This window comes from Vipera berus (assembly GCF_964194415.1).
Source record: "Vipera berus genome assembly, chromosome: 3".
Classification (NCBI taxonomy): Eukaryota; Metazoa; Chordata; class Lepidosauria; order Squamata; family Viperidae; genus Vipera; species Vipera berus.
Window position 1 is genome coordinate 34,151,417 of NC_138204.1, and position 22,496 is coordinate 34,173,912.

The window sequence follows — 22,496 nt, forward strand, 5'->3', positions numbered from 1 at the left end:
TCTTTGATTGGTTTAAATGCTAAAAGAATAGTAACAATAAGAAACCAATATAGAACTAACGAAGAACACTATCAGCAGATATATTGATATATAAATCAATCTAGATTCCATATACGTAGTACACCGAATTTATCATTTAATGACTATTCATTATTTTGTTTTCAATCTGTTTATAGATGGCTCACTGCGTGACCAAGGTGGAACTGTCCATTTCCTGTGACAACCTGATTGATAAGGATGTTGGCTCAAAATCTGATCCTCTGTGTGTCTTGCTTCAAAATGTTGGTGGTGATCAGTGGACTGAAGTAAGGAATTTTTGATGGTAATAAAATTACTAGATGTAGGTAAAGCTTTTTGATATAGATTGGTTTTAAATATGATTAAATTAACTTCAGTGGAAACAATTCCAAGGAATTATTTTTGGCAAATTTTATGGTAAATCCACTGAATTTCAATTCCCATAAAAAACCATAAACACAATTAAATGATCTCAAAATGATTTTTATTATTACATTGAATTTTTAGTTATTTAGCATAACCCATTGAATTTTAAAATTTATTTATTATTAAATAATTTTGCTTCCTGTTATTGAATAGTTTGAAATGGGAAAAAGAAATAGACTGTAATGAGAAAGGAACTCTTACTCATTTTTTTGGAATGCATACACAGTGGCTTTATCTGTCTACAGATAAAATACATTTTCTTTGTAATATTGAAAGTATTATTATTGCACTTAATTAATTCCTTTTAATTATTTGAAGCAGCATTTGGATATAGCATGTTGCAAGAACTTTATTTTTAGCAATTACATAAATAAACCTTCTCCAGGATGATCTGACCCTAGCCAGGCTGTTTAGATCTTCTCAAACCTAACTGTATACCGAAATAAGTTTTAATAGAATCCATTCACCTTGCTACTGGTTGTATTTTTTTGCTTTCCTTTTACCTTTCTCAGCATTTTGTAGAAAAATACTGGACACAATATCTCAAAGACTATGTTTTATCTTTTTCTTTCTTTTTTCTTTTTCTTTTATATTCTTTTATATTTAATATCTTGTTTGTAATAGAATGGGGTGGGGTGGTGGCTCAGCAGTTAAAATGCTGGGCTTGTCAGCTGGAAAGCCAGCAGCCCAGGTTCGAGACCCAAGCACCACATGATGGGGTGAGCTCCCGTCCTCGCCCCAGCTCCTGCCAACCTAACAGTTTGAAAGCATGCAAATGCGAGTAGATGAATAGGTATCACTTCAGTGGGAAGGTAACAGCATTTTGTGATGTCCTGCTGGCCACGTGACCATGGAAATGTCTTCAGACAGCACTGGCTCAATGGTTTTGAAATGGAGATGAGCACTGCCCCCTACAGTCAGCCAATGACTAGCAGAGTAAAATTTGCAGGGACTCCTTTATCTTTTTTACCTTGAAATAGAATAGGAAAACTCAGCATTTTGTTCAATCACAAGTTGGTCCTATTCAAAATATTTCTGTTCCATAGCATAAGTTTTTATAATGGCCCAATATAATTACACATAGTTCTGTTAATTTGATTATATAAAATGCTATTTTCACCTAAAGATTAAAAGTTTGGGGGTGAGTGGTGTATAAAAATCCATAGTATTCATTATTGCTGGTGAGGTATGCTTTCTAATTATGTATAGAAGAAGAGCATCATGTTTTTCTGCACATTTTTGCTTAGAAAAAAAGCAGAGAAGCTTCCTTGGATGTCAACTTGCCTCTTACTACTGATCTCCCAAAGTGAAATGAAGCCTGGGGGAATGCTATATATGAATCTATTTTGTTCACACTGCATTGTGTGTTAAGCAGACCTTTTTCTTTCTTTTTGTTGTCCTAGTTGGATCGAACTGAAAAAATAAAGAATTGCCAGAATCCTCAATTTTCGAAAAAGCTGCTAATTGATTATTATTTTGAGAAAGTTCAAAAGCTGAAATTTGGTATATATGATATTGATAATAAGTCATATGACTTAAGTGATGATGATTATCTTGGAGGTGCTGAATGTACCCTGGGTCAGGTACTGTAAACAACTATGATCATTACTATATAAAATGTTAAGTAAAGTTTTAGATTCTTTTTTGGTAGTGAATAAATGAAAGGAGATATTAAAGTTCAGAAGCTGTAGTTTAAGTTAAAAAAGAGATAGCAAATTACTGTTCTTCTGTTTTGTTATTCTTGTTGAGAAGAAGGAGATTTCCTGGGTTTCTTGGATGCTGTCTGCCAGAATCCTTAAACAACTGTACAGCCAATTATTTCTATTTCACCTGGAGGATTGCATTCATAAGAAGAGTAATTTTATAAGTAAAAATTGTTTGATCTCAAAAAATTCCCAAAATTTGCTATGCCACAAAACTGCTAAAGTGCTAAATGTATTTGGATATATCTCCCATGAATAAGTCAAATTATGGAGTCAGCTAAGAAATACACCACTTATTTTAACAATAAGATTTAAATTTATATGTCACAGAGGTCCTCAAATTTTGTAGTACCAGTTACTAGCTTGCACAATTAAAATGAACACAGCCAAGAGTTAATTTTGACAGTTCTCCCATGTTGACTGTCCCAGCCTAAATAAGTGTTTTAAATAAAAAATGTGACTGTCCTTCTAAATTACTCATACCTCCCACTAGGGACCCCAAGAAGCGCTTTCTTATAAAATAACCATGCAGTGTAATCTTTTATTGGGATTAATGATTCAGACTTTTACAATATAAATAATTATTAGGCACATTTTCATATTTTTCTTGTATAATCTGAATAATGTATGCTATTTATATTTTAGGTTGTATCAAGTAAAATACTTGTTCAGCCTTTAATGTTGAAGAAAGGAAAGCCTGCAGGAAAAGGCACTATTATGGTAAAAGGAAAATTCAGTTATAATTTGTTGTGAATATATGGGTTAAGTTAGACATCTGTTTCTTCTAGAGTTTAATATATCTCAAGCATTTTTCCCTTCAGTTATCCTAATACGATGTAATCATTGTGGTTTATAATTTTTTTTTATCAAACTTAATTTTTAAATAAATATTTTACAATAATAGGGTGTCTTCCAAGATTACTAAAACATTTCCTTCAACCTGCAGATTTGTGCAGAAGAGATTAAAGATACCAGAGTTGTTTCTATTGATGTTGAAGCTCGGAATTTAGACAAAAAGGTAAAAAGAAGTGTAAAAACATAATTCTAGTAGTTCAATCATGCTCTAATTTTGAAATCACCTTAATCCCAAAGCTTCAGTCTACACTTCTGTCCAGGAATGAACCTCCAGAACTTAGTGAGTCAAAATCCCTTATCTTAGAACTTAATTCATCTACATCGATTCACCAGTTGTGAAAGTTGGAAACAACCCCCTATTTTTCCACCAGAGCTTTTCTGCTTTTTTTTTTCAGAGGAGGCAATCGATAAGTCTCATTCTTTGAACGTGGAAGTGGGGCAACAGACCTAGACTTAGTGTTTGAGGCTGTATGTATGCAGTACTTCTATCATATATTATTCCAATACTATTAGTGTTTTACTAAAAGAGGCCTCCTACCGTGCTGCTGGCTTACTATGTATCAGTATCCTTCCCTTTATGTGGTACAGGACATTGTCAGCAGTATAGGCAAAAGGCACTCCCAGGAGTCCTTGGGCACTTCCAGCTAAGTTTTTCCTTCCCTAAATAACTAAAGCAAAGTGGAAACTGAATTCAGTGGGCATAAGTGTTACATATCTAGTACCCTAGTGCCTCTAGCATGAGGTAGCTTCCTTCTGTAGACTTCCAGTTAACAAGCAGCAACTCACCAAGAACAATCAGCACTGGGTGCTTCAATACTTATGGAAAGTTCAGGATGAACTGTGCTAAACATTACAGCAAGAATAGAACAGTTCTGTCATAATTTACAATTATGTGTGTTTTTTTAATAGAAAAGCCATCTATCTGGTATTGTTCTCTCTCTCTCTCTCTCTCTCTCTCTCTCTCTCTCTCTCTCTCTCTCTCTCTCTCTGTGTGTGTGTGTGTGTGTATATATATATATGTATATATATATATGTGTATATGTATATGTATATATATATATATATATATATATATATATATATATATATATATATATATATATATATATATATATATATATATATATATATATATATATATATATATATATATATATATATATATATATATATATATATATATATATATGTTTCAAATGTTAACTATTTAGATTACCTTGCTAGGCCCCAAACATGGGGCAAATCTTTATTTCCTGTTTTCAGCCTATCTTGAAGGCCATCGAACAGGCTGTAGTCACACCGGACAGTTCATATATTTGTGTAAATTACTAACAAAGAATTAAAGGGAAACTGAAATGCATTTCTGACTCTTTAGTCTTCATCAGTCAGCTATACCCTTCTGAGATTCGAACCTGGGCTGATTGCATATTAGGCAGTACTTATATACAAAAAACAAAACGGAACCCTAGGACACACAGTCTACCGAAAGAAAACACACACCAACCGTTACCTCAATGCGCAATCACATCATCACCCAGCACAAATAAATTCAGTAGCCAAAACACTAATAACAAGAACCAGACGCCTTGCAGATGAAACACATATACAAACAGAACTACACACCCTGACAGACATATTGACAGCAAACAAGTTCCAAAAAAACAAAATCACCAATATAATTCAGCAGCGGACTCCGAAACAGAAAAACATCCAAGAAGAAGAACAGAACAACGGACGAGCCATCTTGCCCTACATAAAAGGAACAACCGACAAAATCAGTAAAGTACTACGCAAACATAACATCAAAACCGCATTTAACACTGACAGAAAGATATCAACCATCCTGAGAAATCCCAAAGACAAAATAGAACTGGAAAACCAGGGCATATACCAAATCCCATGCGCCTCCTGTCCAGCAACATACATCGGACAGACTAACAGAAGAATAGAGGTACGTGTAGAAGAACATAAGAACTCAGTACAGAAGAAAGATCGCACATCTTCACTAGTACAACACATAAACACTACGGGACACAACATCAATTTTGAAGGTACAAAAACAATCGCCAAAATAGAACATCTCAATAGCAGAATAATCAGAGAAGCCATTGAAATAGAAAAACACCCAGACAGTATGAACAAGCGAGACGACACCTCCCGCCTACATGCCATTTGGAAACCAGCATTGATAGACAAACGAATTTCAGCAAACAAGGATTTAAAAAACCAACAAACAACCCCAAATGCCACCAGCCCCAGCAAGACTCATCCACACCCAGAACAAAAACTCTCCCACACAGAAGATAGAACAAGTCAAGCAAAAGTGCTATCACCCAAGCAGAAGAACGCACACACGAACCTGACTGACCCATACCAGAGATACATGGCGGGTCCTCGAACTCGGAGCCAAGCCAAAGCTCTGGAGGCCACTACACAGCCCACTCCTCAAGACACCAAATCACAACACTCAGGATATTACGACACAACAAAAAACCCCACCCATTCAGAACACACCCCACCCAATCAGAAGACAGCCACGCCTCCAACCAATCGGAAGACAACCACACATCCACCCAATCAGAAGACAGCCACGCCTCCTCTCAATCAGAAGACAACCACGCCTCCACCCAGTCGGAAGACACCCCCACCCAATCAGAAAGCAGCCACGCCTCCACCCAGTCGGAACACAGCCCCACCGGCAGTTAGAAGGAAAGGAACAGACAGACCACGCATTGCTCCTGAAAGCAGCAGGAGGAATACTCCGGCCTGATGATGACGGATGGGATTTCGTCGAAACGTCGCCACAACTTTCTGAAGATGAAAGGAACGCGGGAAGAAACCCGAGACTCTAGACCTACATATATATATATATATATATATATATATATATATATATATATATATATATATATATATATATATATATATTCTCTCTCAGAAGGGGTATGGCTGACTGATGAAAACTAATAAGTTTGAAATGCATATCAGTCTCCCTTAATTCTTTGTTAGCAATTTAAAAAAAATTACACAAATATGAGCTGTCACCAGTGTGACTACTGCCTGTCGATGGTCTTCAGGTTAGGCCGACACAGGAAATAAAGATTTGTCCCATGCTTGAATATCCCCTAGATAGATAGATTGAAATAATTAAGATGTGGAAGAAGACAGATGAAGCAAGAAAAAATGTACATTGAGTCTACTAAAATATAACATAAGCTTAATTTTCTTAATGTTTTCTTGAAAAGAATTAACTCCTAAACGGCATAAAAAGCCATCATAACTATGTTCCAATTCCAAAATCCATTACAAATTTTAATATCCATACTCGAGTAATATTTTAAGTGGGATCAATCAAAGTAGAGCAAAAGAATATTTAAGGTTTCCTCTTTCAAACAAGAAATCAAGCAAAAGTCCAGAGGCAAGGAAAAGTAAAAATAATGAGCAAATAATTAGGCTAGATGTTACAAACACGAGCTTCTGCAATTCAAAGTCAGACAAAGAAAGAATTGACAATTGACTGAAACTGTTGATAGGAAATTTCATGATTCATTGATGAATATTGTAGGTAAATATAGATGGCTACCTCAGTCTATAGGTTTCCTACAAAAGAATAATAGTTGTAACTCTAGTTAACTTGCATTTAGTGCAAATTACATTAACCATATTCCCAAGGTATAACCATATAATATTTTCAGGCTCTTAAATGAGAAAAGCATTGAAATCTGTAAAAGAAAATGACCATTACAAGTCAGAAATTAGGAGTATTTCATTGAATCTGTGAACGGTTTTTTTATATTTTACCATAGATTTTGTATATCATAGAAATAATTGGAAGAGTAGAGATAGTCCTTGACTAATGAACACAATTGAGCCTAAATTTTCTGTTGATAAACGAGACAGTTGTTAAGTGAATTTTGCCCTATTTTACGAACTTTCTTGCCACAGTTGTTAAGTGAATCACTACAACTGTTACGTTAGTTACATGGTTGTTAACTGAATCTGGCGTTCCATTGACTTTCTTGTCAGAAAGTTGCAAAAGGAGATCATATTTCCCAGGATGCTGCAACTGTCATAAATATGAGTCAGTTGCCAAGCATCTGAATTTTGATCACATGACCGTGGGGATGCTGCAACAAGAACAACAAAAAACAACAACAATAATAAGTCACTTTTTGGGGGGCCTTTGTAACTTCAGATGGTTACTAAATGAACTGTTGTAAGTCAAGGACTATCTATACATTGCTTTAGATGAAACATTTTAGTTTTCCTATGTCTGTATAAAAAATATTTTCCCAATACAGGACTTTTTAGGCAAATCAGACCCATTTTTGGAATTCTATAAACAGAGTGATAGTGGAAAATGGCAACTTGTATACCGATCAGAGGTAAGATTTCCAGCGATTCCACCTTCGTTCATTAAGAGTTACATATTAATGGGGAGTTACAGACCTATGGTTAAAGTTGGGTGGTGTTTCAAATTGGATAAATAAGATTGATTTGGACAGATTTTTGTTTTCCGTGAAGTAGGATGGGTTTCTCTAATTACCATGTCTTCCTTCAAAAGTTTCTGCACAGCTTCAGACTTGTTTTATTATTCTGAAGATTCAGTCTCTTGCAAATGATGGAATTATGACAACAAAAAGGGGAAGGAAGAGTAAAAGTCCTGGGGGCGTGCATTTATATAAAATGCCTCTCAGGGAGGGGAAAGCGAGTATCACATTCAGTGATAATAGGGCCCGTTCTCAGATCAAAGTGACCTCTACCATCTTTGGTTATCTCACTTGCACTCTTTGGTGCAAGGTGAGATTATGGGGACAGGGATTCTTGGCCATTGTTGGACAATGCAAGGGCCAGCAGGAGCGCTTGGGTATGGGAAGGAAAGGGATAAGTTTCAGTCAAATTGTAAGTGCAAAGAAACTTTGGAAATGATGCATAAGTATTCTAGACAAGCAATCTCTGCTGTTTTAAAAGAAAAGAAAAAAGTGTCTACCGTATAGATTCCAGGTAAAGTTTGGACAGTTTGGGGCAGGCTATTTCCAAAATATTAAGTCAGCCCTTAAAGTTATTCAGCTACAAAACTGAACTCTTTATTTGCAGAGGTTAGACATAAGCACTTTGTGCAAGCAGAGTTCCTACCTCATAAAAAGATATTTCATTGATTTGGGTAATGCCTCTCATTTCACTTAATTCTATACTAGCCATCAGGAACAGCTTTTCAAAGGCAAAGTAGATTTCTGCCTGTAATTTTTTGGACTCTGTTAATCATTGGATAACAACAAACAAGTCAATTGGGATGTTGATAGAAGAAGGCTTCACAAACTGGCTCTAGGAATCTTGTAGGCCTAGCCAACTTAAACTTTCATCCATGATGGAACTGAAATATTAATTGAAGCACATATTGAAAATGTGTTTAAATAGGACTTAGGAAATGAATCAAATTCATTAATTTAAGGAATGCTAACTTTATTTCATTCATTCATTCATTCATTCAACTTATATGCCACCCATCGCACGTGGAGGCTTACAACAAATACAATTGTTACTTCAGAAAAAAGTTCAAGAGTATAAGGTAACATTGTGGTTGTCTTGAACAAATGTGATCATGACCAAAAAAATCTTTGCAGAGATATAAAAATATGAGTAAACATGTGCTTTCATAATATACATTGATTATAACTATTTAAAATAATATTTTAGGTAATTAAGAACAATTTAAATCCTTCCTGGAAAAAGTTCAGCGTACCTTTGCAAACATTTTGTAGCGGTGACTTCAACAGGCAAATCAAGGTGAGGACAATGATTAATTTCAGACAAGTTAAGAACTCATTTTATTCAACTCATTTTTTTGTTCTGATATGATGCCTGATGTTTAGATGAGTTAAAATTAAAACTTATTTATGTATGAGGATTTAATTGGCTTATTATTTATAAAGCAAACTGCTTCTCTCTCCACCTTCATCTGTTTATTTTTCTGAAATAGTTTCATAAATTACTTGATACAATTCCCCTTCTCTCCCCGATGCTTTTGATTGTAGTATGTGTAATAGATCTATGCTGAACAGCAAAAATATAGGTAGTCCTCATTTAGTGACTGCAATTGGTTCCTGTAACTCAGTCATTAAGCAAAGTTTCATTAAATGAAAATCACATGACTGTGACCTGCACTTATAATTTTATTTCAGCTTTCCTTTGATAATACAGTATCAGAAGGAAACAACTCTAAAAAGCTAGGTGAGCCCAAACGTAGGGAAGGTTTCTGAGTATCAACTGATGAGGAAAATAAATGAAAGGGCAAATTCTATAGCAGTTCACTCCCCCTCTTTTTTTCTCTCTCCCTCTGTATGAATGCTCACATGCACTACTGGGATAATTAACAAAAAGTGAATTAATGTTTGTATTTAGATTCATTGCAGTGAAAGGGATTACAAGAGAACAAGCAGGCACACAGCAGTCCTTTTATGTCTGTAAGCAAGAGCTACTTAGGAAGCAAACAAAAACTTTTTAGTGTGAAACTGATTAGGGTCTTGTCAGTATCAGGCAGCAGTGGGAGGGATGAGATTAGGACAGTTGTGCTGTGGAAAGATAGCTTGTTAGTTAATCTCTCTGCAAGAGTGAGTGGAAAGAAAAACAACTCAGTCACAGAACAACATTAATATTTAGTGACTAAACGTTTGACAGAGCTTCTGTGAAGTTGCAGATATGGGCATTGGTTACAAAGTTATTTTTTCATCACAGTTATACTGCAAACAATCGTTGTCCAAGGCAATTGCTAAATGAGGATAACCTGTATATTTAAAAATTATGCTATTGTTATTTAGTATTTACACTTAAGAAATGTATTTTTCTTGAAGACCAAGATTATGAAGATATAAAGTATGAGCTTGCATTTTGCAAAGTAAGTGTGACATATTGTTGATTATGGTAAGATATAAAAACATGACCTGAATGTACCAGAAATACCTATTGGGGGTTTTTGGCATAAGATTTATAAAACCAGCATGCTCATGTCAAAACATTCTAGAATACAGTGATTACAAAACTTCTCATAATTAATCACTTTTTAAAATTATATTTCAGATTGGTGCATGAAACTGCCTAATATATTTATTTTGCTGATGTTCATAAAAAAGTCACCTAATGGCCTAGTCATTACTTGTTAGGTGCAAACAATCAGATCCATCAGATCCACACATGAATAATTCAACTAGCTGTTTTATTGCTCAAGCCTATATACAGGAATGTTTTTAGAATGACGGTTTGTACCTGGGCTAGGATAGATAAGATTCAACACCATGGGGCGGGGATGGGTGCTTTAGATTTCATTCTCTTACGCTTACATAGGGATTCTAGATTAATTTTTGACTTCTCCTCCTGGCTCGGCCTGTCTCTCTGACATTAATATGACATTTCAACTTGTTTGATTTTAACTTAAATTTTAAATACCACCACTCAACTTTCACAACCCAGGGTTGAATGTAAAAAAACTTCAGGATAGGAACTGACATTTTATATAGAAGAAATCTTTTAAGACTGCTACTAATAGATATTAATACAGCATTATGAATCATAATGGGTTTATAATTAACACATTAACATAAGTTGAAATAATTAAACTATAATGATTTCTTCCTCTGTTGGGAGAAAAGTTTCAAAAATATGAAAAAATTCAGAAGAGTAGGAATGAGAAGGTTGAATGAAATAAGAAACTGATGGATTAGAAATACATAGCTATCCTATGCTAAGATAAGCTCACACTAAAAAAAAATACAGTGAGCTCCTTCTTCCTTTTGAATGGGTAATGACCCTGAACTAAAATCTCTTTTGTATAGTATTTCCTCCTTGCAACAGCATGTTCTTTGTTTGTCCTCCTATAGAAAAAAGTTAAGAGGTATGCAGTTTCTCCTGTTTAGTTAAGGCTTCTTGATAGAAGATAACAGACAAGGAAAAGTAGTTGTCGTTAAGATATTCTCAGTTGTTACTTATTTCAAGTGTTCCATATCATTTATTCTTAGATGGTTGCTTCATAAATGGAAAAGGGCCTTTTTCTTAATTTTATATTAATCATGAAACACAAAACTATTATATCCTACCACAATCCAAAGCAACCATATCCTGCTATTGTTAGTAGTAGTAGTAGATTGATTGAATGAATGCCATCAAATTGGTATCAACTCTTAGTGACTACCTAGTAGAAAACAAAAGAAATAGAAGAAAACAATAGAATAGGGAGGACCAGATATCTCTTCATGAAAATTGGAGAGATGAAGGGAACATTTCATGCAAAAATGGGCATGATAAAGGACCAAAATGGCAGGAACCTAAAAGAGACAGAAGAGATTAAGAAGAGGTGGCAAAATTACACAGAAGAACTATACAAGAATGAGCTTAACTTCCCTGATAACCATGATGAGGTGGTCATTGACCTCGAGCCAGACATCCTAGAATGTGAAGTGAAGTGGGCCTTAGGAAAGCTGAGCAACAACAAAGCTAGTGGAGGTGACAGTATTCCAGCTGATCTATTCAAAATCTTAAAAGACGATGCAGTAAAAGTGCTACACTCAATTTGCCAGCAAATTTGGAAAACTCAACAGTGGCCACAGGATTGGAAAAGATCAGTTTACATTCCAATTCCAAAGAAAGGCAGTGCCAAAGAATGTTCAAACTATTGCACCATTGCACTCATTTCACATGCTAGTAAAGTTATGCTTAAAATCCTACAAGCTAGACTCCAGCAGTATGTGGATCGAGAACTACAGAAGTACAGGCAGGATTTTGAAGAGGCCGAGGAACTAGAGATCAAATTGCCAACATACGCTGGAACATGGAGAAAGCTAGGGAGTTCCAGAAAAACATCTAATTCTGCTTCATTGACTATGCTAAAGCATTTGATTGTGTGGATCACAACAAACTGTGGCAAGTTCTTAAAGAGATGGGAGTACCAGACCATTTTATTTGTCTCTTGAGAAACCTATATGTGGGTCAAGAAGCAACAGTGAGAACTGGACACGGAACCACTGATTGGTTCAAAATTGGGAAAGGAGTCTGGCAAGGCTGTATACTGTCGCCCTGCCTATTTAACTTATATGCAGAGCACATCATGAGAAAGGCAGGGCTAGATGAATCAAAAGTTGGAATTAAGATTGCTGGGAGAAATATTTACAACCTAAGATATGCAGATGATACCACTCTAATGGCAGAAAGTGAAGAGGTACTAAAGAACCTCTTGTTGCAGATGAAGAAGGAAATTGCAAAAGTTGGCTTGAAACTTAACATTAAGAAAACCAAGATCATGACATCTGGCCCTCTCAATTCCTGGCAAATAGATGAGGAAGAAATGGAGGTAGTGACAGATTTTATTTTCCTGGGCTCCAAGATCACCACAGATGGGGACTGCAGCCAAGAAATTAAAAGACGCATGCTCCTGGGGAGGAAAGCCATGGCAAATCTAGACAGCACACTAAAAAACAGAGATATCACCCTGTCAACAAAAGTGCGTATAGTCAAGGCTATGGTCTTCCCAGTTGCAATGTATGGCTGTGAAAGTTGGACCATAAGAAAGGCTGAGCGCCAAAGAATTGAAGCCTTTGAACTTTGGTGCTGGAGAAGACTCCTGCGAGTCCCTTGGACTGCAAGGCAATCAAACCGGTCAGTCCTAAAGGAGATCAACCCTGACTGCTCTTTAGAAGGCCAGATCCTGAAGTTGAAACTCAAATACTTTGGCCACCTAATGAGAAGGAAGGACTCACTGGAGAAGAGCCTAATGCTGGGAAAGGTTGAGGGCAAGAGAAGAAGGGGATGACAGAGTGAGGTGGCTGGATGGAGTCACTGAAGCAGTAGGCGTGAGCCTAAATGGACTCCAGAAGATGGTAGAGGACAGGAAGGCCTGGAGGAACGTTGTCCATGGGGTTGCGATGGGTCGGACACGACTTCGCAACTAACAACAACAGTAGATTTTCCTGTATGATCTGTCTCTGATTATTAATAGATTAGCTTTCTTTAAAGGTTAACAGAGGAATTTTGCTCTTATTTATGGCTGTACAGTCATTTTGCAGATGTTAATAGCACAACTCTATTATTCAGTAAATTTTGAAATATTAATAACTCAGGATCTGGAAAATGCAGTGACTACCCAATGAAACCAGCAATGTAGTTTCTACATTACTATCTATAGGGATATTGGAGTTAATATTATTTTTTTGGTGAATAAGATAGTTGCATTTTTATGCTTTCCCAATCTTACCATTGTAACAGCCATTAAAACTAAATCTTATATTCCAAAATATTTATTGCTTACTTATTAAAAGCTGGATGTTTACAGATCACTATTATTATGTTTACCACTTGGATGTTTACAGATCACTATTATTATTTTATAGGTCCTCCAGAGATTTTGTCTTCCACTTTATTCAGAGGAAAATATAATTGTCCATAGGCTTGGAATCTAGTAAGCAGATGATTAGTGTAAGGAGGGCTGTATGTTTTGGGTACTAGATAAAGGCTAGCAAAGAGATTAAATCACAATGAATGATTGTTGATGAATTATATGATAAAAATGCAATTCTGATGCAGATGTTGCTGTAAACTGCCTGAAAAGGCTGCCAGCTGAGAAAATTGACACCCGCTTTCCCGTCGGCCGTGAGCGTCGTTCTCGAAGCCCCGGAGGGGGAGGGGCGGGAACGGGCGGGAGCGTGCGGCGCCTGGCGTGTCAGGGAGAGGCTCCTGGCGCTACACGCGGCGCACGCTTTTCGAGGCGCCGCCGTGTGTGGAGCGAGGAGCGGCGTCTGCCTCCCCGCTGCCAACCCCGGGCTGCGCAGGAGGACGGCGCCCCGGGGCCTCCGGGGAGGGTACGTGCCCGTCGTAAGCTGGGCGGCCGCGGGGTCTCGGAAGGCGCGCTTCTTGCCCCTTTGGGCCTTCGGATTTTCTTTCCGTTGGCTTTTCCCGCTGTTCTTTCCCCGCCAAGCGCCCCCTTCTTTGTTGACTCAGCCGCGTGTGGCAGGTTAGCCGTGCCTGGGAACCTGGCCTCGGTTAAGCGGGCCAGAGGTCGGCTCTGCTTAAGGTAGAGCTGCAGGGCGCTCGGAGCCACAATAATTTTTAACTTTAACTGGGGTTTTTATTTTTCTCTCAGGGATTAATTGTTTTTAACTTTTGTATTGGTTTTTCTTTTAAATATCCTGTAAACCGTCCTGAGTCCTTCGGGAAAGGGCGGTATATAAATCCAAATAATAATAATAATAATAATAATAATAATAATAATAATAATAATAATAATAATAATAATAATAATAATAATAATAATAATAATAATAATAATAATAATAATTGAGATGCATCACTTTTTCCTTGCCAGAAAAATATCTTAATACCTTTGCATTTTGCTTTGTTATTAAAGTAATAGCAAAGAATACTTTCCCCTTTTGTATCTAGTGAAAAGTCTCTGCTCTTTTCTGTCAGTGTGACTGTCTTAAAGGATTTTGCTTTTAAGTTTTGGTTCCTAGGCCTCTTTATTTCTGGTCTGTGATATTTTCATTACAAGCTTTAGTCCAAATATCTGTCATTAAAAGTTTATTACAAGCAAATATATTTAATATTAACACATTATACAATATTTACAACATATTCATAAACACCACACATAAAATGTAGCCCTGTATTGTTAGTGTATCACAGATGAGCAAGAACAACAAGATGAAAGTCAAGTTTTCCTTAAAAATATCAGCATTATTCAAATATTTTTTAAGCCCTGATACAAAACAGTATCTGTGATTTCCAGATTTTTGTATTTTATGCTGAATATTTAATTTAACATGAGCATTCAGGTCATATTTTGCTTGATTTCTTTTAGAATGAGCCTTGCAGTTTCCGCATGAATGGATGTTCTCATGAAACCTCATAAAATAGAGAAGAACTGTGTGGTTTAGTCTTGTCATATTTTGTATAATTCATGCACCTACTTCTTGTTGGTTATCTTATATTTAAGTTCTGTTTTAAACTCATCTTGACCTTATTTTGCCTATGCCAGCCTTTCCCAATCTGATATGATCCAGATTTATTAAAACTGCAACTCCCAGACATTTTCTGCTAGCAGTATTCTGAGAAGTGTATATCAACATATCTGAAGGGCATCAGATGAGGAAAGACTGTTTATGCTGGCATATAAGGCACTTAAGGTTTCTCTTTCTCAGAATGCTTGTCTTCTGTAATTGAGTTGTCTTATCTTTGGATCATTGATGCATATTTTTTAAAATCTACTTTGCATCTGAGTTGTCTTTCCATTGCATATTGAACACCTAACTATTATATTACATAGTTGTCCTTGAGGACTCATTTTGAGGTTTCTTTCTTACTATTAGGTTACAGTTAGTGATATGGATGACAACACCAGTTCAGACTTGATAGGGGAATTCATATGCAACGTCTCAAAGCTGTTGGAAGTGAGAGATCAAGTGGTGAGCAGCAGTCATTCTCCTTGTCTATTGCCCTCTGTTTCTTTCCTTTCAGGTGCACTGTTATGATTATGATAGTGATGGGTCACATGATTTAATAGGCAGTTTTGAAAGTACCCTGTCCCAGCTACAGAAGGCAGGTGACAGTTCTCCGGTGAGCTTTTAATTTTACATTATTTGATTTGTTTAATTTTTGTATTTTCCCCCCAGGAAGGATAATAAAATAGTATTTTCATTCTCCCAATATTTTTGTGCAGATGTATCTTTGTGTGTTTATGGAGGAAAAAACAAGTTATATACGTGTTACAGCTATATTTTTCTTTCTTTTGAACCTACCATGAAGATAACATTCTGGTGCTTATGAATCAAAACTGGAAGGCTTAGGAAGGCAGCTATATGGCTGAGTTGGTCTTAGCAGTAATATAAGTAAATTTTCTCTAGTTGAATGCAATTGTTCTGCTCCATGCTGGATTGAAAGATAGCATAATAAACGAGTAATTTATAATATAGATTTAATTTTCCAGTGACTAACTTCCCAATAATTCTTAGTTTTCTGCTGTCCCATTTGGGAGTCCACTATTTAATTCTTTGACTCTATTCGACTTCTCTCCCAAAGAATTCACAAACTGAGAAGATAACTGTAGAAATTCTCCACTGAAATTTAGTTTAAATGCACATGATTTGTTATTTTTGACATTTATTTGCTTTCCAACAATTCAATATTCTGTATCTCAGGAAAATTCTGTGTCAGATAAAAATCCTTTATTTTTCTTTTCCATTGAAATAAGAGTATTGTAAAACAAAACACTGTGCTTCATAATGTACCTGTATTTTGGAACAAGAATCCACTGGTTAGGCAGATAGTTTTATTATAGATCCTAAATGACGAATGATAAAGTTGGAGGAATTTTTGAAGCCTTTATATCACAGTGCAAAATACATATTTAAATTAATTCCTTTTTGATTTAAATTGTTACAAGATGCACCTTTAGCATATTCTGTATAACTGGATCTCACTGTGCCTCACTAGTACAAAATTTCTTTCATTCTTTCAGAAGTGTCAAATTCAATATTCTGACTTCACTTGTGCTAGTTATTTCAGCTAGTTATTTAATGTCTTCATTAATAAGTATTAGTTACGCAGTGTGGAAAATCTGGGGGATTCAAGCTGATGCTGAATTACAATTTCCAGCAACCCATGGAAGCATGGCCACTTGTAAGCTGGCAGTTGTAACTTTGCACTTTCTGAAGGGCTTAGGTCTTGTGCTCATATAATGATTTTATCATTTGTACTTTTCCACTGTCATAATGTTTGATACAAGTCAAGAAAGAATAATATAGTAATTCTTCCTGGTTATCTTTATTTTTCCCCCCCAAATTAATTTGGATTTACCAAAGGAATTATTCCTAATTCATCTTAAAGCATTAGTCTTGATTACATTGATTAATAAGCTTGATTTTGTATGTATGCTTTTCATATAGGTTGAATTTGAATGTATTCACCCTGAAAAAAAAAGAAAAAAGAAGAGTTACAAAAACTCTGGCATTATTAGATTGAAATCCTGCAAGGTATGAATAATTTCATTTCATGCAGTTGACTTTTCTGTCATTATAAGGTAAAAATAATAATGTTGCAATGGTTTTATTTTTCACAGATTGAAACAGAATATTCATTCCTGGATTATATCATGGGTGGTTGCCAAATTAATTTCACTGTGAGTATCAACTCATGTATTTGATTTCTAGATTAAATGTAAGCTCCAGCATTTATATTGTTCTAAATAGTAATTTGCATGCTAACGTTTGCTAAGATGCTTTTTAAAAAATAAAGATAGAAATTACTATGATTTACTAAATTTGCTTTATGTATTTAATAAAATTAAATTTACTTTTTTGTACTTTTTAATTACTCAATAATTAACCACAATTATTAAATACAGTGAAGAGTAGGTCTGACCTGTATTGAAGTTAGTAACTCATCTTAATTTGCCTTTGACTTTTGAGAAGCCATTTTAGCAATATTCTGTAGTTGTAGCTGGGTTTTCCTGAACTCAAAGTTAATGAGTAGAAATCTGTTTCTTATATTATCTAATATTTAATTTATATTTCTTATTCTATCAGGTGGGGATAGATTTTACTGGTTCCAATGGAAATCCAAAGTCACCAGATTCTCTTCACTATATTAGTCCAAATGGGATAAATGAATATCTCACTGCTATCTGGTGTGTGGGTGGTGTTGTCCAAGATTATGACACGTATGTTAAACTTACCATCTTTAGCTTATTTACTTATTAAGGCCAAGAAAGATTCCAAAAGGTCCATTGTTATAAACTGTATTTCCTTTGAACCGGTAGTTTATTTCATGGAACTGGAAGTTGCTGCCAACATGTTTTGATACTAAAATTAATTCATTGTCTACTGTGCCTTTGACATTTTTATTAGTTCCTTTTGGGTGGAAACTGTTAATCCACTGTCCCATAAAATAACACTGTGCGTTTAACATTCTATTATAAAAATTATGAGTGAAGCGTATTTAAAGAACTGCTATTATTTGTATGATAAAAAATATTAGAACACCATTCAGTTTAAAAGAGACTTGAACTCATAACCTAGCTTTCTGAACATTACCACTTTAGAAAAGATCATGCTAACTACAGCTAGCTTTGGTCAAGTTAGTGTTAAATGTGATTTATTTTGTTCAACCTGCAGTTAAAATAAAAAATATCTGAATATTTTTGTGTTTATTTGGTTTGTTTTTCAGTGATAAGATGTTTCCTGCCTTTGGATTTGGAGCTCAAGTTCCTCCAGATTGGCAGGTGGGCTTCTCACTTTAATCACCGTTACACATTTTTAGTTGCCTTTGATCCCATGTCTTAATATGTCTGTCTTCTCAGGTTTCTCATGAATTTGCATTGAACTTTAATCCTGCAAACCCTTATTGCCAAGGTAATCATTTATTTTTCTTATAAAAATAGCATATTTTATAAGAGAAAGAACAAAAAGATGCAAAGGACCTTTCATTAAAATTATAAAAGGAACATCGACAATTTTGAGAACAATCGGTATTTGGCCCTCATCATTACTGTAGCATAACTAAAGATCTAAATTTTAGAAATCTTTATTCACCATTTAAAAGAGTGTAAATAGTATTATGATTTCAGTTTATAATGAACTTTACTATAACATTCAGTTTGGGTTTAAACCTTAGTGTAAATGGGGGACCAAAAATTAGTTTAGAAGAAATAAGACAGGAGCTTGCATTGCTTAGGGTGGAAGTTACAAACAGCTGCAGTTTATTATACTCCTTAGCCAAGAAATAGTTTGTTTTTAACTCATTACCTATCTTTTTTTCATTCTTTATGAAAAAATGAAATAAAAAAAATTACACTTGGATTTTATTAAATAACTTAATATTGGATGTATGTGATATATGTATTGATTTCAGTCTAACCCATTTTAATGCAATAACTTTTACCCAAAAACAAAATCTTTCAAATTTTCTGGAATTCTTTATGAGGCAAAATGAACTTGTTGTTAGTTTATATCCCACTATTATTTTTGCAAATAACTCAATATGACAAACACATGCAACACACCTTTCTCCTCTCACAACAACTCTGTGAGGTGGGTTGGACTTAGAGAGAGTGATTGGTCCAAAGTTACTCAGCTTCCCTGAAGCATTTATTGATGCTTTTATTGAAATTTTTGAAGTGTTATTGAAGATCATTTTTATGATGGTCAAAACTGCTTTTTTGTGTTGCTCTTTTGCAACATATATATCTTGTCTCTTTTAATCTTATCAAATCTAATCGTTGGAGGGCTTTTCTAAATCACTTTGCCATCTGAAGTATGGCTGGTATCTGTGAAAGAATCCTTTTTATTATATAGCAAGATGCTGAAATTTCCTCTCAGAGCATCTTAAGTTCTTTTATACCTCACGTTTTGGGATTTTTGGAAGTTAACTTTTTTTTAAAATGATGTTGTCATAAACAAAGGTATAAAGGCCATTCTGTTAACAGTTTCACCATAAAGAAGGATAAAATATCTAGAAATAAAATTAAAACTATCTGAAGTCTGTTAAACTATATACTTTGGATTGGAGTTTTTTTTAAAAAAATGACCTAAAAACTTTAGGTAAGAACTTAATTTTTAATTTTGAATGGCATGTTTTTAGTAACATTCCTCTAGGCAAGATAACCACCACAACCTCATAGTACAGTATATTACTGTTAATATTTTTCTTACCTTCACTTTCCTCTTAAAAGATTAAATATTTGGTATTTTTACCACCATGCTAATCTGGGTGAGTGAAATGAGAATACAGATAGTCCTCAGGTTGTAACCATTTGTTCAGTGACCATTCAAACTTACGACGGCACTGAATGAGGCTGACTTATGACAAGTACTTGGAGTTCTGGTTGATCCAGTTTCCCCACGGTCATATGATTGCGATCAGGCACCTGTCTCTTGATTACATCACAGTGAGCTTTGGCCATGTGAACAGAATTTCTGATGTTCCCTGCTGCCTTCCCACAAGCAACATCAATAGGAAGCTGACAGGAAATCAGAAATTGTGATCATGTAAAGTTCTTGCTTAACTGCACAGGCTTCATTTAATGACTGCAACCAGCGCTGCCAGAATTGCCTTTCCTAAGCAACACGGTCACATGATGTCATGCATTGCTTAATGCAGCGGTTCCCAACCTTTTCTATAACCTGCACCCCTAGAACGTTCCTGATATATTCTTGCACCCGTTACAAAAGTTCAAAATAAGGGCAATGAATTATGCATATACACTATAATTTTGAAAACCCAAGTTTTCGCACCCCCTGGAATATTGTCTCGCACACCCAGGGGGTGTGAGCACCCCCGGTTGGGAACCCCTGCCTTAGTGATAGGAATTACCAATCCCAATTGCTTTATAACTCAAGGACTACTTATAAATAAATAACCAAACTGATTCAAGTAGACTGCTATTCCCATTTCTTTATCTGTACATTATTCCTAGGTGCTCTTCATATTGAAACATTTGAAAGATGCATATAATACTTTATCCAAAGTTTTTAATTAATTCTGCTGTTTCTTTGTTTTAGGAATCCAAGGAATCATAGATGCCTACCGACAGGCTTTGCCTCAGATTCGTCTCTACGGTCCAACAAACTTCTCTCCAATTATAAATCACGTTGCTAGATTTGCTGCTCATTCAGCTCAAGAAAGGACTGCTTCTGTGAGTTGGCTTGATGCTGTTTTGTTTTACACATTTACTTTTCATTTAATCTAGGCGACTCAAATTCAAGTTAATCACAAGTGCTTCAAAAGGATCACATTATGTGAGGGCCACCACACCAAAAATATTTCATTCTTTGATACAGACGTTACTTGCATGTTACTTGCCTTGGTGGAGCAGTGGGCTAATGCCTCCTTAAGTAACACCAGCTGCCTGCAATTAGTGCAGGTTCGAGTCCCACCAGGCTCAAGGTTGACTCAGCCTTCCATCCTTCCGAGGTAGGTAAAATGAGGACCCAGATTGTTGGGGGCAATTAAGCTGACTTTGTAATAATGCCGCTTGGGGGTGTGTGAAAGCCCTAATAAGCAGGCATATACATAGAATGAAGGCTACTGCTAGGCTTGTAAGCCGACCTGAGTCTTCGGAGAAGGGCGGGATATAAATGGAATTAAAATAAATAAATAATAATAATTATGTTTCATTCCTTAATCTTCTGTATGGCCATCCAGATGATGATGAATTGCAACTTTCAGTAAGCTCAGTGCTGGCTACTTTAATTCCACAACATTAAAAGCCTTCAGACTGTCCAGAGAAGACAGATCATTTGAAGAGAAGCTTCAGTTTTCAAAGAAGTCACATCTGTTCTTCCTCCACAGCCTCTGATTAAACATATATGCCTTTTGCTCCTGTCCTTGGCAGAAATCTCAGCCAATTATTACAGCTCGTTTCCTAAAAAGGCTTTTCTCAACCCTCCTCTTGTAGGAACAACTGTTCACCTACCTGCCTCTTCCACAGAAAGCTTCCTAACTCTTTATTTTCTCCTGCCCATTTCTGCATTTTTTCTGCAAGATTATATACGAATCCTTATGCACTAATTGAGTGCCAGTGCCAAGCAGCTCAGCTCAGTCTCCATTTGCTTTTTCACCATTCTTGCTCTTCAGGCCTGAGGAAGACAGATCCAGAGAGAAGAAAACAGGGTGATTGATATCTGTGTGCATTCAGGATCCATGTCCATTTGTCTCCAATATCCGCCAAAGGCCTTCAGGCTTTCTTGGAAGGCTTGTGAACAAGGCACTGGAGGCAAGTGAGTGACTGCGTGAAGGCAGATTGTTCAAGGCAAAGTAGGATGAATGGGTGAACCATAGGTTGGCTGCAGAAAACATGGTTGTAACTGTTTCTTGGGTCATGAGTTTGATACCTCTGAGACTCCCTTTCCTCTGTTTTAGAAAAAAAAATCCATAAAATAGGAACTACTACTGAATATCTCAATGAACAGATTAATACTCACAGGTATACTCAACAGGTATAGGCAGTTCTTTGACAGTTTCCTAAAATAAATTAAACGAAGCAAAACCTGAAAATAACTCTTTGAGATCAGAGCTGATATTTAAAAATAATTGCATTTGTTCTTTTCAATCCACTTTAGTATATATGCTTTATGAGGTTATCATATCCATATTGTATTGCATTTCAGTCACACTTCAACACTGCATACTTGTTATATTTATTTAATTTTTATTCATCTATTTTTTTTGCAGCAATATTACGTTTTACTGATAATCACAGATGGGGAGATAACTGATCTGGACCAAACTAGGCAAGCCATTGTAAATGCCTCCAAGCTGCCCATGTCTATCATTATTATTGGCGTTGGCAGTGCTGAGTTCAAAGCCATGGAATTTTTAGATGGGGATGATGGTGTCCTGAAGTCGTTGGCAGGGGAGCCAGTTGCACGAGATATTGTCCAGTTTGTGCCTTTTAGACAGTTCCAAAACGTAAGTTCCAAATTTATTTATTTATTACATGTTCTTGTATGCTGCTTC

At 35.7% G+C, this 22,496-nt stretch overlaps 1 protein-coding gene across 6 annotated transcripts in view; it reads left to right on the forward strand.

The window, feature by feature from the left end:
* The window catches only part of CPNE1 (copine 1), a 61,507-nt gene that overhangs the window by 34,966 nt on the left and 4,045 nt on the right, over positions 1-22,496 (forward strand). For 5 of the 6 annotated variants that reach the window (XM_081323909.1, XM_081323910.1, XM_081323913.1 and 2 more), the window contains 14 exons: positions 177-305; positions 1,848-2,027; positions 2,793-2,867; positions 3,094-3,165; positions 7,304-7,387; positions 8,700-8,789; positions 15,501-15,599; positions 16,928-17,014; positions 17,101-17,160; positions 17,567-17,700; positions 18,207-18,261; positions 18,340-18,391; positions 20,540-20,673; positions 22,212-22,448. In XM_081323909.1, coding sequence (XP_081180035.1) covers positions 177-305; positions 1,848-2,027; positions 2,793-2,867; positions 3,094-3,165; positions 7,304-7,387; positions 8,700-8,789; positions 15,501-15,599; positions 16,928-17,014; positions 17,101-17,160; positions 17,567-17,700; positions 18,207-18,261; positions 18,340-18,391; positions 20,540-20,673; positions 22,212-22,448 — 1,488 coding nt within the window. Of the gene's footprint in view, positions 1-176; positions 323-1,847; positions 2,028-2,792; positions 2,868-3,093; positions 3,166-7,303; positions 7,388-8,699; positions 8,790-15,500; positions 15,600-16,927; positions 17,015-17,100; positions 17,161-17,566; positions 17,701-18,206; positions 18,262-18,339; positions 18,392-20,539; positions 20,674-22,211; positions 22,449-22,496 lie in introns of those variants that run through there. The other variant, XM_081323914.1, reaches the window with a different exon arrangement.